General features: G+C 41.5%; 1 protein-coding gene across 3 annotated transcripts in view; it reads right to left on the reverse strand.

The window, feature by feature from the left end:
• Positions 1 to 232: 232 nt before the first annotated feature.
• Positions 233 to 15,681, reverse strand: part of FHDC1 (FH2 domain containing 1) — a 36,540-nt gene continuing 21,091 nt past the window's right edge. For all 3 annotated transcript variants that reach the window (XM_062637514.1, XM_062637515.1, XM_062637513.1), the window contains exons 6-12: positions 15,537 to 15,637; positions 12,780 to 12,850; positions 12,570 to 12,677; positions 11,562 to 11,632; positions 9,288 to 9,405; positions 7,254 to 7,418; positions 233 to 4,290 (exon numbers count right to left, since the gene is read on the reverse strand). In XM_062637514.1, the coding sequence (XP_062493498.1) occupies positions 2,251 to 4,290; positions 7,254 to 7,418; positions 9,288 to 9,405; positions 11,562 to 11,632; positions 12,570 to 12,677; positions 12,780 to 12,850; positions 15,537 to 15,637 (2,674 nt within the window). In that variant the 3' untranslated portion in view covers positions 233 to 2,250. The remainder of the gene's footprint in view (positions 4,291 to 7,253; positions 7,419 to 9,287; positions 9,406 to 11,561; positions 11,633 to 12,569; positions 12,678 to 12,779; positions 12,851 to 15,536; positions 15,638 to 15,681) is intronic.

Genomic DNA, 15,681 nt, shown 5'->3' on the forward strand with positions numbered 1-15,681 from the left:
CCATGCTATACCCAAACCTGTGCAGAAAGTCCTGCTCAGAAACTGAAGTTAAACTGCATGTCTTAGTATAAAACCAACCCTCAAACCTAGCATTTGAAGCGCCAGGATTTCTGCTGTAAAGTCCTTCCTTTTGGGACTTTACCACAGTGACCTACACCCCGACTCCAGTTGTGTGACATCTCCAGGACTAAAGCCAGGAGCATAACAGGAAAGAGAAAATACAAACCTCATACCCAGTAAATGGGAACTTTATTAAACTACTGAGTTACTCCGAAATGTATAAATGCTCCATTAAATACATTCAGTTCTCTTTTACACAGATTTATAGAAATTTATTTACATGTTCCAAACACATTTAAATTATTTTTCAAGCTTGCTACCAATAATTTTTTGTTTTTTTTCGTTAAAAAAAAAAGGGAAAAAAGTCAATCATCTGCTCTTGCAGATGTGCATACATACACACAGATACAAATAAGGGAGATGCTTTTGTATCTAAGCCACAGCGGAGGCAGTATCCAAAAAGCTTACAGGGTTTCAAGCAAAGGTTTGCCCTTGCTGAAAAGTGGGCTATGTAAGTTTTCCTTGTGGGACAGTCTCAAAGAAGAGGCCCTGTGTAATACTTAGCAGGGTTTGGGTATGATGTCTGCATCCAAATTTGCTGGTATGTGGGAAAAGCTAAAGGCCCTTTACCAGATTCAAATCACAAAGTTAGTTGGGCCTGATACTAGTCCATGAGAAACATGTGAGCAATTAAATGGCTCATTCTCACTGAGTTATGCTCTCCTGGCACTGAGGGATAGAGCAGACAAACAGATTGACCACAGTAAGTCAATGCCACTTGTCCAAAGAGATTTTCCTTTTATTTTCCATTTTATTCTTAAATGAGGCTTCATTCATAAGTGAATGAAAAAGCAACTCTTTAAGTAGGATGCTTGGGAGAACAGCAATCAGTTTCCCCGCCTACATATATTTCTCTTGGGAAGATGCACGGCATGCTGAACAAGTTTTCCCTCATTCTCTGTACCTTAGTCTGACTGGAGTTAAAATTTGTATCTGCAGGAAAAAAGAGATGCTTTTATTTTGTAAAAAGCTTATCAAATACTAGCTTAATTCATCCCTTAGAGTCTTTAAAACATTAAAAACCACATTCGAAGCAACAAAGGAAGTCTACAAAAACATAGGCATGCATAAGCTCTGTGTTTCATGCTAAATATTCATGTTGACAGGGAGAGGAGGACGAGGAGGCAGGGAAACTCATGGCTCAATCAGAGCCATTGCAACATTCAAGTAATTTGGTAGTAGATAAACCAGTGGAAACATGGAATGGTAAGAAAGTGCTCAGCACTACATCGCAGCCTTCCAGAGCTGAACTGCAAACATCCTTGATATGTATCATAAATATGGCACTTCTGTATGACCAAAAGCTGGCGAGTTTGCTTGTGACCGAAACAGGTCAGGAGTAGTCATTATCCCAATGGTTACTGATGGCCCTGCAATAGGCACAGCTTCCAGCCATGCTACTCGATGCAGCACTAGCCATATCTACTTGGGCATGCAAGACAACGCTGCCACATTCTTGGAGAATAAGCCTCCTGTCCAGCAGAAAGCCTTCTCCAGACACACATACATTCATACAACATGCTATAAATTCTTCAGTGAGGTTAAGGACAGCCACAAACAGCAAATGTTTTGTTTTACTATTTTTTGGCCAGCAGTCCTCAGTCTGTCCAATTGCCAGCAATGGACTTCGCAACAGGCAAAAAGAGTTCCCAAATCCAAGGAACCGAAAAGCAAAGGAAAACACAATCACCTAAGTTCATTTTCAGTACTGTTCCACAGGATTCACTTTGACATTGAATAAGGAACCAACCCTCACAAAGGCTTGAGTCTTAGGAAGAATCTTATGTACACAAAAACTGGCCTTTATCCATGTTTCCTGTCACAAAGCTTTTCATCTTGTAGTTTAACTTCTTAAAAAATTTGGCTTTTGGTGACCTTCTGTATGACAAATATGCACAGATTTGCTGGTACGCTCGCGTTCCATCACAGTAGCTTCAAATACATTCAGATTCATAAAAAAGGATTTAGACCAGAACACAACTATTTGCCCTTTTCCAACGGTGTGCTGAATTTCAAAGAGCACACGATGATGCTTAGCAACAGTGTTACTGTTTTCAAGGAATTTCACCATACAGACATCCAGTGCTTGAACAAGAGTTCACATTCCACGAGTCAAAAAACCCCTCTCCCTTATTTCAGTAATGGCTTCAATATTTTACCAATCGCAGTCCGGTTTGCATCTTTCAGTTTAAGAGAGGCCTTCTCCCCTGCTCCTTGCTCCTTCGGTGCAGGCTCTACTTTAGTGCTGACGGCTTCTCCCTGCAGGATGCTTCTTCCAACCACTCTGGCACTACTTGCTCTCTTTAAGGTACTCACATTGTTCTCCTTTGGACTTGGATCATCAGAGGTCACTGCTGGCTTCGCTTTAGGCAGCCGCTGGGACACAGACCTTGTGATGGTTGGAGGTCTGGATGAGGTGGACAGATCCACTTTCGCACGCTTTGAAGAAGAAGCCACTGTATTCCTTGCAAAGTTTGGGACAGCAGATGGTGTTTTGGGAACACTGACTGTGGCAACCTTGGTGTCATCTGTAGGGGTCTGGGGTTTTACACTGGAGCGACACATCTTTATTTCATCTGTCTTTGCTTTGACATTACTCCTAACAGGTTTAGAGCTTGGCTTCTTAAGAGAGACTCTGTCCCTCTCAAAATGGGCACTGCTCGAGGTGAAAGTGCCTCTTTGTAACCTTGGCTCTTCTACTGACATGCTGTGCCTGTAAGGACTTCTTGGCAGTGTGTCTGTTGTGCCTCGGACAGAGCTGCGGTGCGAGAGCCGGCTTTCCACTGTGCTAGTTTCACGAGGTGCTGGCTTGGCTTCTGGCTTTTTCACACTGCTCGGTGCTCTGTTTGACCGAGAAATGGGCACCACTTTCCTCATACTTTCATTCTCAGAGGCATTCAAAGTTCTTACAGGCCTGGAAGGAGCTGTGTGGCTAGAGCGAGTGCCACTGGACTTCGAGGAGCTTGGAGATCTATCTTTCAGAGAGTTTCTCTTTGGTCCTGCTGAGTCTCTGTTTTTTATGGGCTTTTCTTTAGGAAGGGCATGCTTGCTATTGGCATCATCCTTATCATTTGCCGAAGTGTGAAGATCCTTGGCAGAAGCAGAATTCATGTTTGAGAAGAATGTTCTAGCCCTGTATTGAGCATTATTCCCAGAAGAGCGTGCTTTGCCAGCCCCAATTCTTATTTCATTGCCTGCAGATTTAAAGTCATTTCCCTCTTCAGAGTCCAGTGTCAAAGAACAATCAGTTGTTGTGTCTGACACATAGAACATCGGCCCATCTTCCCTGCTTCCTGAAACGCTTGTATCCATAGATACGGGGCTGCTACTGCTGGGCTCTGAAGCTTCACTCTTGCAACCCACTGCTTTGGCTTTATGGTCACGGGCCTCTCTGGAACTTCTGCAAGCTGGAGGCAGGTCATCATCGGCAGTGCTAAGGGAATGAAAGCTTAGATCATCTAGAGTCTCCAGGTCTGTTCCACCAGCATCCTCCAAATAGATTAAAGGTGTTTCCTCTGCAGGCTTCGATCCTTGAATATCAAATTTATGTAATCCTTTAACAAGCTCACGCTCCTCAATTGCAAGGGCCAGAGCATTTATATCTGTGGACTCCTCGCAGGACACATTGGCAGTGTGCACACTGTAGTCGGTGCTTCTTTGTGAGTAACGGGTACCAGGACCGCTTGAGCTGCTGAAGTGACTGGGCTGAGCTGGAGGAACCTGGAGTAGGCCACCACTTTTCACTTCAATTTCAGACTGTTGGTCTAAGTGCAATGTATTTAAGTTGAGATCTCTTGTTTCTTTGGATTCAGTCCAGGCTACATTTGGTCTTGCTTGTCGGGTATTTGCACGAGGAAGGCTGTTAAACTTGTTTGGATCCTCATCTTTTGAGATTTCTAGGAAACTCTGCAACTCCCTGTCTGCAGTAATCCCCAAAGAAAGTCGAGAGCGTCTAGAATTGGGGTTTCTGTACGAAGGGCTTTGCGATCTCTGCTGCAAGAAGGGAAGAAATTCTTCAAGTCCTTTTTTGGCCAACATCTCCACATCATTTTCACTGCTGCTCCGCCCAAAGCTCCCAAGCTCTCCAGCTGCCCAGGATCGACGCTTCTCCTCCAGCTCCTTTCGCCTTTGCAGATTATGAAGTTCCTGGATCTCTCGTTCCCTATTTTCCTGATGAGAAAAAGCATAAACACATCTCAGAGGAAGTGTCGTATGCATGAGAACAAGTCACACTCCTTTACCTTCCTTTTTATTTCTTCCCATCAATGTTAGCTCTTAATGCTATCACACTGCCCCAACCCCTAACACATACACAAACGAAACCACAATGGCACCCGCAGCCCACAGCCCACAGCCATTCATTGTATGGACAGCAGTTCCCTGTGTAACTAATGCTGGCAACACATCAGCCTGGTTAGCATCAGAAAAAAATGTGCAAGTGCCTGCAGAGACCAAGAACGTGACCTATCAAACCCAAGCAGATGTCAAGTCCAGACAGAGTTCCTGCTATAAAATGGAGGGTTTCAAGCTCCCAACAAGTTTAAAGTTAGCAGTTTTATCAGGTGAGTAAAGCTCTACCTAATCATTACATTCATATTTTAAGACAAACTCGTCTGATGAGCACACAACCAATGTGTTCCTTCTACCCTCCCTTATTACAATTGTTCCTCAGCAAGTGCAGTGTCTACAGGGTGCTACTTATCTCTGACTCGAACATTATGGGTTGGAAATGTTGTGAAAAGACATTACTTAATTGCACATGAAAGCAAACAGAAGTTTACACAATGCCTTACAATCATTACTTAGACTGCAAGTGAACCCCTCAAGGACCATTAATCAATACTTCATTCCAGTTTTGGATCTCATATTCACTGTTGGCTTCAAAAACTGGCAACTATTGCATAGAAGTTGCCCAGGGCAAGCTGGAGATTTTGGCAGCCAGGCTAAGGAGTTTTGGTTCAGGATGCCATAGGAAGAGGTAGTTTGTGTTTGAAAGACAACACAGTAACACCTGTTTACTAAAATCATTAGCAGTAGATTACTGCAAATATCAACCTTTTAACTGTCACCTCTAGGCTTCAGATTTAATCTAGCTGAACCTTTGGTTGAACTTTCCAGGTTCTTGTCTGAAATGGAGAGCCTGGTTTTCTAAAGCCAGCATAGCTGTAGCAGAAGAAAGAGGAGGGAGGCCAGTCTTGACAGAGGATTCAAAAATCACATTATTTTCCAGAACGTTGTTTAATCCATTCAGAGCAATGACACACTGTTTAAAAAAACCCACACCTATATTTGTCTGAAGCACTGTTTAGCTTGATCTTCCCATTGTTGTGACAACAGAAGAGCACACAACTAAGAAAAGTTGCCTGAAAGCTTTCAGTAAATAAAAGCCTAATGCTGAAGCTCTTCCTGATGAATGGGTTAATCTACACCTCTTAAAGTGGATTTGGGACTACACTGGTCTCTGAAAGACAAGATGCATTAAGAGACCCAAGAAATCTGAACACCTAAGACTGGATAAAGACAAAAGCTCGCAGGAAAAATGGCTGTGGCAGGGAGCTTTCTTTCAGGTATGGAATTACAGAATGAATTCTTGCCAAATGCTAAAGCTCAACTTTAAATATCCCATTGTAAAGAGAAATGGATAAAAATAGTTGTAGATATTATTCTTACATCCCGTATGAGACACAGCACATTTTAACCTCATCCAAAACATGTTTGGGAGATTTTAAGTCAAATAAAAAACAAATCTATTTTAAGTATACAAAGACATGTTTAAAGCATTTGAAATACATGCACATGGCCACTGTGTTGTAAGCCATCATTTTAGACTGCTGGCTGTGCAGTCCACACATCACAGTCATTTGTTAGAACTGCAATCTTTATTTTGAATTGTTCTGTTAATATGTAGGGACAGAATTTAACCCCACAAAATACATAGTAAGCAAAACCTCTCAATATTTGCAAGTAAGAGACTAATTTATCATTTTTAGTGTAACTACTTACTACAGGGAGAGGAAGAAAAATTCCCATTGGACCTTAAAGTAATATCTATCCAACAACCACTTGTAAGGTGTGACTATGAATTAAATCCCCAATCCCAAATAACTGAACATATATGCACAAAGTCATCTCTCATTAAAATGCCTGCAATAGTTATCACTATTTGGTTTTATATGTTTGTATAATGTTCACACAGATGCGCAACTATGTGCTGTCTTGGGCGGTAGAGGTTAGGCAAGCTAATGGTACAACAAGCATGCTAGCTGAACATCCTGTCAGCTTGCTATAAATCAGGACTGTTCTCTCTTTTCTGAACTAAAGCTCTTATACAAAGTGCTGTCGAATGCAGATTGCGTAAGGAAGAAAAATAACGACATGTGGATCCATCTAATTCATGCTGTTTATAAAGGACTAAAAAAATATCTGTAACAACAGGCAGACTTTGCTGAGCCAAAACTGCTGCCAATGCCAATACTGCTCCTTCATCTTAATATATTTTGCAATATCTGGGACCAATTCAGGGTACTTTGCAAATGAATGGTGACAGCGCGGATGAGGTATCTTGCTTCTGTATGCCTGTTTAATTTCTTGAATTTTCACCTGCAGTAAGTATTTGAAAGAACAAAGTAGAATGCACAGTCCTGACTTTACTTGGCCAAGTGTATCTAGTCATGTAAGGGAGGGTGGGGGAGAGCTTGAGCTAGTGCTGATTCAGGCTGGTATGCCCATGTAATGGGGTGCCACATCTTAAGGTCTTTCCAGTGATCTAACACTACAAGTCCATGGGCTGAACAGCGAGCACTAGTCAGGAAGTCTGTGCACAGCTAAGCAATCACCAGGCTCCTCACCAGAAGAGGAAGGAGCCCAATTACAAGCCAGCCAATAGACTACCCTGAAGTATCAGTGGTCTAGCTGCCTGCAGCAGAAGATGCAGAGCAGGGGGCTGCACAGAGTGCTGGGCACTATGACCATTTCCCACCTGGTTTATGGCAAGAAATGCCTACAAGAGGGCAGTTTGCTGTAGCCATTCAAGCAAATATGTCAAATATTACAAGATATAAAATGTCCCTTTAAGCAGAAAAACAACTTAATTCATGCAAGCAATGTGTGAGAATCTCATTCAGTGCTCTTACCTTAACAGCCTTGTTGAATCTTATGCAGAAATCCCTGAATATCTGGAAACATTCATCCAACTTCATAGTTTCTTTGTCTTCACAGAAAAAGTCAATAAGAGCATTTCCCTCCTTTTGTAATTCTTGTTTCTGGTGTTCAAGCTCCTTTAGATGTCTTACAGCAAACTGTAGCAAAAAAAACCAAACAACAAAACAACATACGTGACACGAACCAGTCAGAAAAAGTCACAACAGGCCATGTATACATTAGGAACTTATAAAAGTCATGTTCCAACCTAGGATCTGTTAGAGAGCCCAAGAAATTAACACTTTGAAGGATAACTCCTACTAACAAAAGGTAATGTGTCATTTCAGGACAGTCAGATGGAAATATGTGTATTTTAAGACATCCAGAAAACGTCTCGTAAGGTAACATTTTGAATCATAAATGTAGAGCTATACAGTCATGGTTAGAGTAGATCAGTAGAAAAAGATTCAGGAGGAAGAGAACAAGGCTGTGGTTAGACTTCGAGCAGCAGAACTGCTTAAAGCACTTTGAGCAGCTGCCCCTCTGTCTCCCCTATCTGCACCACCAGCCATTCAGTCCCACACAATCCCAGAGGTTAGACCGCCTGTAGCTCAAAGTAACCCAGGGAAAAAAGTTAATCTGTCCTCTGACAACGTCTAACTCATGATCACCTAAATACTTCTGTCACTGCAGCACCAGGGTGGGAATCTGCAGCTGGAGGCACTGGTGACCATTTAAGCCAACCCTGCTTAAGTTACTTGGCAAATGATGGCAGGAGAATAGGAACAAATCTTGTTAGTCTTAAAAAGAAATGCCCAATAAAAAGATGGATTGAAGATAAACTGGACAATTGATAAAAGCATCCATAGAAAATTAGTTCCTCCCACTTATTTTAGTAATTTATTCACAGGGTTGAGATAATGAAAGCTGACTTTTAAATCAGCCTGGTTATCACCTGTAATTTAGAAGCAAAAACCGGAAGTGTTTATGTAAGGTATGCATTTGTAAAATGATTTTTTCCCCAACGCTTCTTTTGGAATGTGGCCTGAACAAGGTTGTAGTGTTACATAAAACCAGCTATCGAATTAAAAAAAATCCCAAACATGTTAGAACATAACATTAAAGAGTCTGGGTGCAATGGATGAAAGCCAACAATTTGGAGTGCGTGAGGACAGGTATTTCAATCTTAACCTGCCCCTTTCTTCATCAACTTCTCATCTCCTGAAAAACTGCAGGGGCTATTAACTACATTTGTAAGTTGAAAATCAGGGCGGGTTAAATTCCAGATCAACACCTGCTTTCTTACTGTTAACAATCATCTACAGTGTGAAACAGAAAAATCATTTAACTGAAGTATAATATGTATTTCTTCAGGCATCGCCACATACTCGGAAAATACCAAGAACTCTGCTTCAAAGTTAAGTGCTATACACATTCATGTCTATAAAGCAACTGCAGTACTAAAAAGGAAAATGAGAACCCACCCAGAGCTAATGATATGGCTCAGAATACTACACTCTGTGCTAAGGGTAAGTACGTACAGAAAACAGCCTCTTAACCTTCCAGCTTCTAACAGTATTTCTTCAGTCACCCAACCCCAGGATTCTTATGCATAGCACAGCCTCAGCTAAAACCAGCATGCTCCAGTATAACACAACAGGCAGACACTATGTTTTGGGCAGCTGTGAAGTACAAAACCAGTGACCAATCCAAAGTGTCTTCTATTTTAACCACTGATGTTCACCAGTCATTTCACAGGCATTAAACACACTTGCCTAACAAGCCTTGGGCGATGTACACTCAATATCCCTCCCTGTAAAAACATAGCCCTTCCAACACTTAGTTGACAAACAGCATGGAGCTGGAACACCTTTGTACAACTGACAGGGTAGACATATTAAAACAACGCTTCTGTTTATTACTATGCCCACATGTTTATTAACATGTCCACACAAATTACATTCAGCTGAGGAATACTCCTGTATTCAGGCAACAATGTAAGACATTAACACAGATATCCCACAAACCTGGAGAAAGCTTTCCATCTGGTGAAAGAGTTTTGGGTCTCGCCGAATGCTGTCTTTAACAGATCTTGCCTTGAAAGACAGCGAGTGGAGCTCTGCTTCTATATTATCAACGGATAACCTAAAAATAGCACATACAGAGAATGTTTATCAAGGGGGAAGAAGCTTCCTACAGGTTATCCACAATGTGCTTCAAAAAATGGATGTTTAACATGAGGTGCAACCTGACTATCAAACAAGACCTGCTGGTTCAGGAAATCTTTCCAGAGTAGACACTGAGAATTAAGAGAGAGATAAGCAGATTTCTTCTTATTTGCAACCGGAAAAGATTCCCATGGGGTGTGGTTTCTCCATTAAGTCCAGCCAGTCCTACCTCTTTACCATGAGAAAGGGGAATGCCGCCCTGCCTCTGACCAGGTGGTTTCTTTTCTCTCCCTGGTGCTTCTGTTAGCACTCATTTCTAGATAGCCAGCCATATCTGTATACTGAAAATTAACCCAGGAAGGGGAAAAAAACAATTTGCTCCCAGGTGGATCATTTGCTTGGTCCAGCTGATTACATGACTGTTCCAAGTGCAGGAGCTGGCATAAAAAAAGGGGTTACAAGGGACTGCCAGCCAGGACTACCCATTTTGGCAGCAGCGTTTGGCATCATGAAATTGCATGTTATGTTCTTCTAAGCAGCCTACACAGTCTCAACCCAGCAGCTGCAACATTCATCCTTGTACCACATACCAGCAGCAGAGCTGCTCCTGGGGAGAGTTAGTTAACTTAGAAATCGAAGACCACAGGAAAGAGCTCTGATCTGATGTAATCTAAGTTTTATCCTGTGAGATCCACATGCCATACAACAGGAGCTCCCACCCAAATCTCTCAGTCTGAGGGTTAAACGCTTCTAAATCTATGGTACTTCCTTCACAAGAGAAATGAGCTTTGCCTAGGAGTTGAAGAACTACAACTTCCAAAATGATAAAAACTAAAAACATGCTCCTAACTAAGGTCATTTTACCAGCAGCATGACTTAAAACGGTAAAGCTGAGTAATAAGTGGCAGACTAACAAAGCAGAGCATGGTGACAGCATGCATAAGTTGGTCAGTGCACACACAGATGAATATAATGTGTGCTGTTTTCTTCTCTGATTACTTCATCTGCAAAGGTTAGTTCCCTGTTCAGGACAGGTCATGGGTGTTTTTGCAAATAAGAAAAGCAGTAGAAGATACAGGCTATGTTTTTCTGCCTGTGAAGGAGAAAGAGGATGGCCCACAAGTAAAGAAGGCAAGACAATAAGAAAATAAAGAACATAATGGTGGTTATTTTAACATGATCTAATTGGAAGGATTTATGAGCAACTTGTATACGACAGTTGTCTCTAATAAAGATCTTCCTCATGCCCAATGGTGAGACAAGCATTTAATTTTGTTTCATTTTCCTGTACAGAGTGCATTCCCTGAACAGATTTCAACATGATTTACAACACAAGTTGTTCAGCGTTAGCGAATGTGATCAAAGAACAAAGCGGCTAGCAAAAATATGGCCAGGTTTGGGATTCTGCCTGCTCCCCTGCTGTTTGCCAGGGGGCTTGCATGCTGAGGGAAGCCACATTCCCCAGAAGGCCACAAGGCAGACTGCCAGAAAGGTGTGTGGGTTGGATGGCAGAGAGCCACACAGGTGGTCCCTCAAAAGTCTTCTGATTAACTCCATGACCACTCCTTCCCTCAGAAGATTTCAGTCTCCTCTGCAGACATTACTTAGCCCTGCATTAGATCTAAGATACTGGATCCATTTAACAGCAGGGAGAAGAATGTAAATAGACTGCCCAAAGCGCAAGAGTTAAGGAAGTAGCAAAAATGGGAATGGAACTTCAGCACTGCTAGGTTCCAGTTCTAACAGAAGCCAGGGCCAGTACCTGTACCTGGTACCAAATCTGGAAAAGTACTGTAGCCTGCTCAGAGACACATGAAAATTAGTGTAAGGGAAAACAGTAACATGCTTTTATTTCAATCCCTTCAAAATAACACATATGTACATGTACTTGACAGAGACAAAACTACCAATAAACCATGGAGATCATGTCATAAAATCCCTCATACCTGAAGGCACATTGCAGGCATACTTCTGCTAGCAAATGGAAATGAAGCCCTCAAAGCTATAGTAAACATCTGTAAAGATCTCAGGTTTTGTGCCAAGATTATTTCTCTGAATAAGCCTCACTGCTTCAGAAAGAAGAACACAAATAAGTCAGTTGTACCAGACGTTCTCAGTTTTCTTTTGACTTACCTGGCGGCATCATGAACATCCCTAATTTTTTCTGAGAAGCTAAGAAGAGCAGCATCTTTCTTTTGGGCTTCCTGAAACAAACAAAACAAAACCAAAACACACACAATCCATTAACATTCCACCACCATGCCAAAGTCCCTAAGCCCAGCAATTCTAAAGCCTCTGGAAGTGCACTTAAAGGTTTCTCTCCTGCACTGTTTTTCTTCCCATCCAACCCTAACACAATTGAGCAGAGGACATCACTTAACAATAGGGAAGGATCAGAACTGGAAACTTCAAACAACAGCTTCCACTTCCAGTGTACAATAACAGCTGCTTCTGCCAGTGAATACAAGCCATGTATTAATAGGGAATGTTAGGGAAAGAACAATTTACTGATGTCCATTGTTTCAGCCAATACTATGTTTCCTGCACAAACATCAATTAAAACCCTATTGTTAGCGGACTGGAAATCTGTTAAGCCAGTTTGTACACAGATAACCAAGTCACAGATAGAGGCATTTAAATTCTCTCCCTTCTGAAATCCCCTTGTTTAAATTTTCCTTTAGAATGATGAAATTCTGAAAGTTTGAAAGGAAGGAAAAATAACTTGAAACGTGCCTGCAACAGCTTTAAAAAGAAAAACGTCAGTCACCAAGAGAGAGGAAGAACAACCCTCTACCAGTAATGTTGCTCAAAAGACTCAAAAGGATTCCTGAATGAGTATTCACCAAAATAAGCCACTTCCATGGTTTCAGAATTCAGGACAATAAAAACTACAATGAGGAAGTTAGATGAAGGCAAGTTTTTACATCATATAAAAAGCTTAAGTTTTCTATGTGCTCCTGGGTAAGATGACCAGACATAGGTGAACTGGTGAATTTCGTGGCAGGAGAAGAAAGGGGAAGATTCAGATCAAAGCTGTAAAAAAGTTGCTTTTTCTGAGGCACACGGCCCCTTCTATTGTCTATTAGCTATGGCTCTACAATTGTAGCAGATGCTTATACCAACAAAATAGCTTTTCTATACCAGAGCAACAAAATGCAGCAGACTCATCCCAGGTTTGTTTGCTTTTGTGTCCGCCAGCTTGAGCAGTGACGAGAGTTTAAATCCAACAGCGTTGCCAGCATAACCTCCCTAAAAAGAAAAGAGCAAACAGCTGAGGTGTGACATCAATGGACTGCAGTACTAACAAGGAAGTTTGGTCAACCAGCTATGTCCATTTTGGACGTCACTTACCGCATTCATAATATTCCCAGCCTGAAGGACCAAGTGCAATATGGAATGCAGTTCCTCACAAGTCATTAACTCTGTAAGGAACAAGAACGTTACTGTCTAACAATTGTTTGTTTAGAAATATATACAGCCAGTTACCAAACACCTATTCATCTTAAGCGCTTAAAGGTGAAAACTTTCATTTTAACAGGAAACTACAACAAATGGAAAAGGTCATGGGGAAAAAAATGGTACTATAAAATTCAAATTCCCAGGCACAGTTGATAAACCTCAAGTACAGGTTCAGACTTTAGCTTAGCAAGTGTAGTATTTCCAAGGCAACCCCCTAACTGTAGCAGACAACCGCTAACAAACATTTTGGGCCTAACGCTGCAATGTGCAACGTGCCTTATGCAAGTGGTTAAGTGTCCTCACCACCTACTAATTGCAGTGTGAGGCAAGTGCTCTGCACCCTGCAGGATCCATTTGCCATCTGCCGGGACTGGGCTTTTCAGCAATTATTCTCTTTTGGGGAGGCTTAGCCATCAAGCCTGAAAAGATAACAGGCAATGTTTAAATTTTCCTTGCTTATGCCACTCCAACTATGAATCATAATTTTATTTATGTACGCTCACCAACTCACAGCAGCATTTATTTCACCTCAGTCGTGTCACAGATGATTTAGCGCAGTTGCATTCAGTGTGATGCTAACAGTCTAATGGAACAAAGCTACCTTTGAAAGCTTTTCCATCACAGAAGCCCGTTTTGTACACATTTCCATTTTTTTCCAAAATGCACAGTAGTGCTCTATCTGAATTCGTACACCTTTCCACTCAGCCACATATGAACACAAACCAATACATGTGCTTAAAAGTCACCAAATGGATTGCCTTAGGAATAAGATACAGAAATTCAGAACTGTAAAGAGTTAATGAATTGGCATTACACAGGTGGCACAGCAAACCAAGTAATTCCAAATCTGCAAGTGCTCATAGAGCAAGAAAAATAACATGAGCTGGTTTTAATGTAAGGTACTATAGTTTACACTAATGATAAAAGGTGAAATCCTTTTGATTGCAGTGTAAGCACTTTTAAAAGCTATTTTGCTTCAAAATTCACATTCTATAACCTATCCTGCATTTGACTGTTCAGCAGCAGAATACATTAACCTATCATTTTGGAAGCAGACAGCCCTTGTATCTTCGGATTTCAGTATTATCAGCCTAAAAACATACAACTGATTAAATAACCTTTGATCTAACAAGCTGCAAGTGAGGAAGCAAGAAAGAAAAAGAATACAGAAGGGAACACCAGCTTCCACAAGGCCAAGAGGGCAACTTCTAAATATTTTGCATAGTGAAAGCCTGCTCAGCGTCACTAGGAGCTACCTCCATTTGCAGGCTAGATGAGAATCCATCAGGTGATTTAGACCACCCTAACCCCTAGTGATTATCAGCGTTAGAATTTAAGTAAATATTCTCTCAGCTTAATTACAAGGAAAGAAACACAGGAGACAGGAATAGAAAAGTAGACATAATTCCTAAACAACTTCGGGCTATCAACAAACCCTGAAGTGGAAACACCAAATGGAGAAGAGTACATGATACAAGTGGACTGAAAACAGGGAAGCGCAGACAGTCTGATTTGCATGACTGGCCTGATGCGGGAGCTGGAGACCAAAGTGTCTCCTCTGGATGGAACGAATTCATCAGTTCACAGATGTCCTGGGTGAAGGACATGAAGGACAGCAGGGCGCGGCTGCTTTTATACATAACAGATTCCCTCACCTATGTCTGTTGCTCAAAACACAAAGAACAACGATTTGAAAGAGATCCCAATAAAAGGCCAAACTCAAATGTCAGCCTAAGCTAAGGCACATTTTTCTAAGTCCAGAAGGACCAGTTCAGTCCCCACTGGTGGGAAAAACACACCAGACTTTTCACCCTTTCCTTTCACTAGAAAGGACTGTCCTAATCACCAGTGATCACAGTGGAATATTTTTACTACTGTATCTTTTTATACCACCAGAAACAGTTTAAACAGTGCTCTAGGAGCCTGTCAAAAAACCTGCCAGCATGAATAGGAATTTCATTTTGAGGAACAGGACAAATGTGCACTCAGAGCGTTTGAAAAAGCCAGCATTAATGTTTAACTGAAACCAGGAATGAACTGTTTTCCTGCGGAGAAAAAGACACCAGATTACCTTACGAATAATCAGCTGCAGCATTTTAAAACTTATGAGATTTAGAGACAAGAGAGAAACGTAGAGAAACACAGATAATAAAAACAGAAAACAAAGGAATAGCATTAGGTCTCCACAACAAAGATTTCTGCCCAACAGTTCTGCCACCTCAAAAAGCAACGGCATACAGAGGAATTGGAAATGACACACAGTGATTTTCTCTATGGATCTCTGAGAGACTGAGCAGAGGGGTGTAACAACTGCATTCAATTGCAGACACAGCAATGCATGAATGAGCAAACTGTACTCAAAAGACGATTTATCCTAATTTGGCCATGGACGCCTTTGCTTCTGTCAGGTTTGGATAAGCTGCTTGCAGGCCTTGATCATGAACTCATTGCTATTGTGTCCAAAGTCTCCAGATTTCTGATTCTGGAAGCAAAGATTTGCCAGGCACACCCTGATGGCAGCTGTCAGAGGGGAGTTAGCTTTTTAATAATGAAGGTACCTGAAATTCAAGCTCTAGCCTTCATAATGCAGACTAATTAACATGCTAACAAAAACAAGAGTATTATGCGTGTCCCAACATGCTTAATTACCTTTTGTTGCCCGTCTTATAATTTTCATGTCATCCTGTAGAGAAGCACAGGAGGGTGAGAATTCCCTCTCTAGCACCATGGCTTCAATCCTAAGAGCGTAGCTGGAGCAAACAAACAAACACATTTAGAACTGTTTAGATCTGAC

Source organism: Pezoporus occidentalis, unplaced genomic scaffold (assembly GCF_034315485.1).
Source record: "Pezoporus occidentalis ecotype Australia unplaced genomic scaffold, CSIRO_AGI_Poc_V1 ctg53, whole genome shotgun sequence".
Lineage (NCBI taxonomy): Eukaryota > Metazoa > Chordata > Aves > Psittaciformes > Psittacidae > Pezoporus > Pezoporus occidentalis.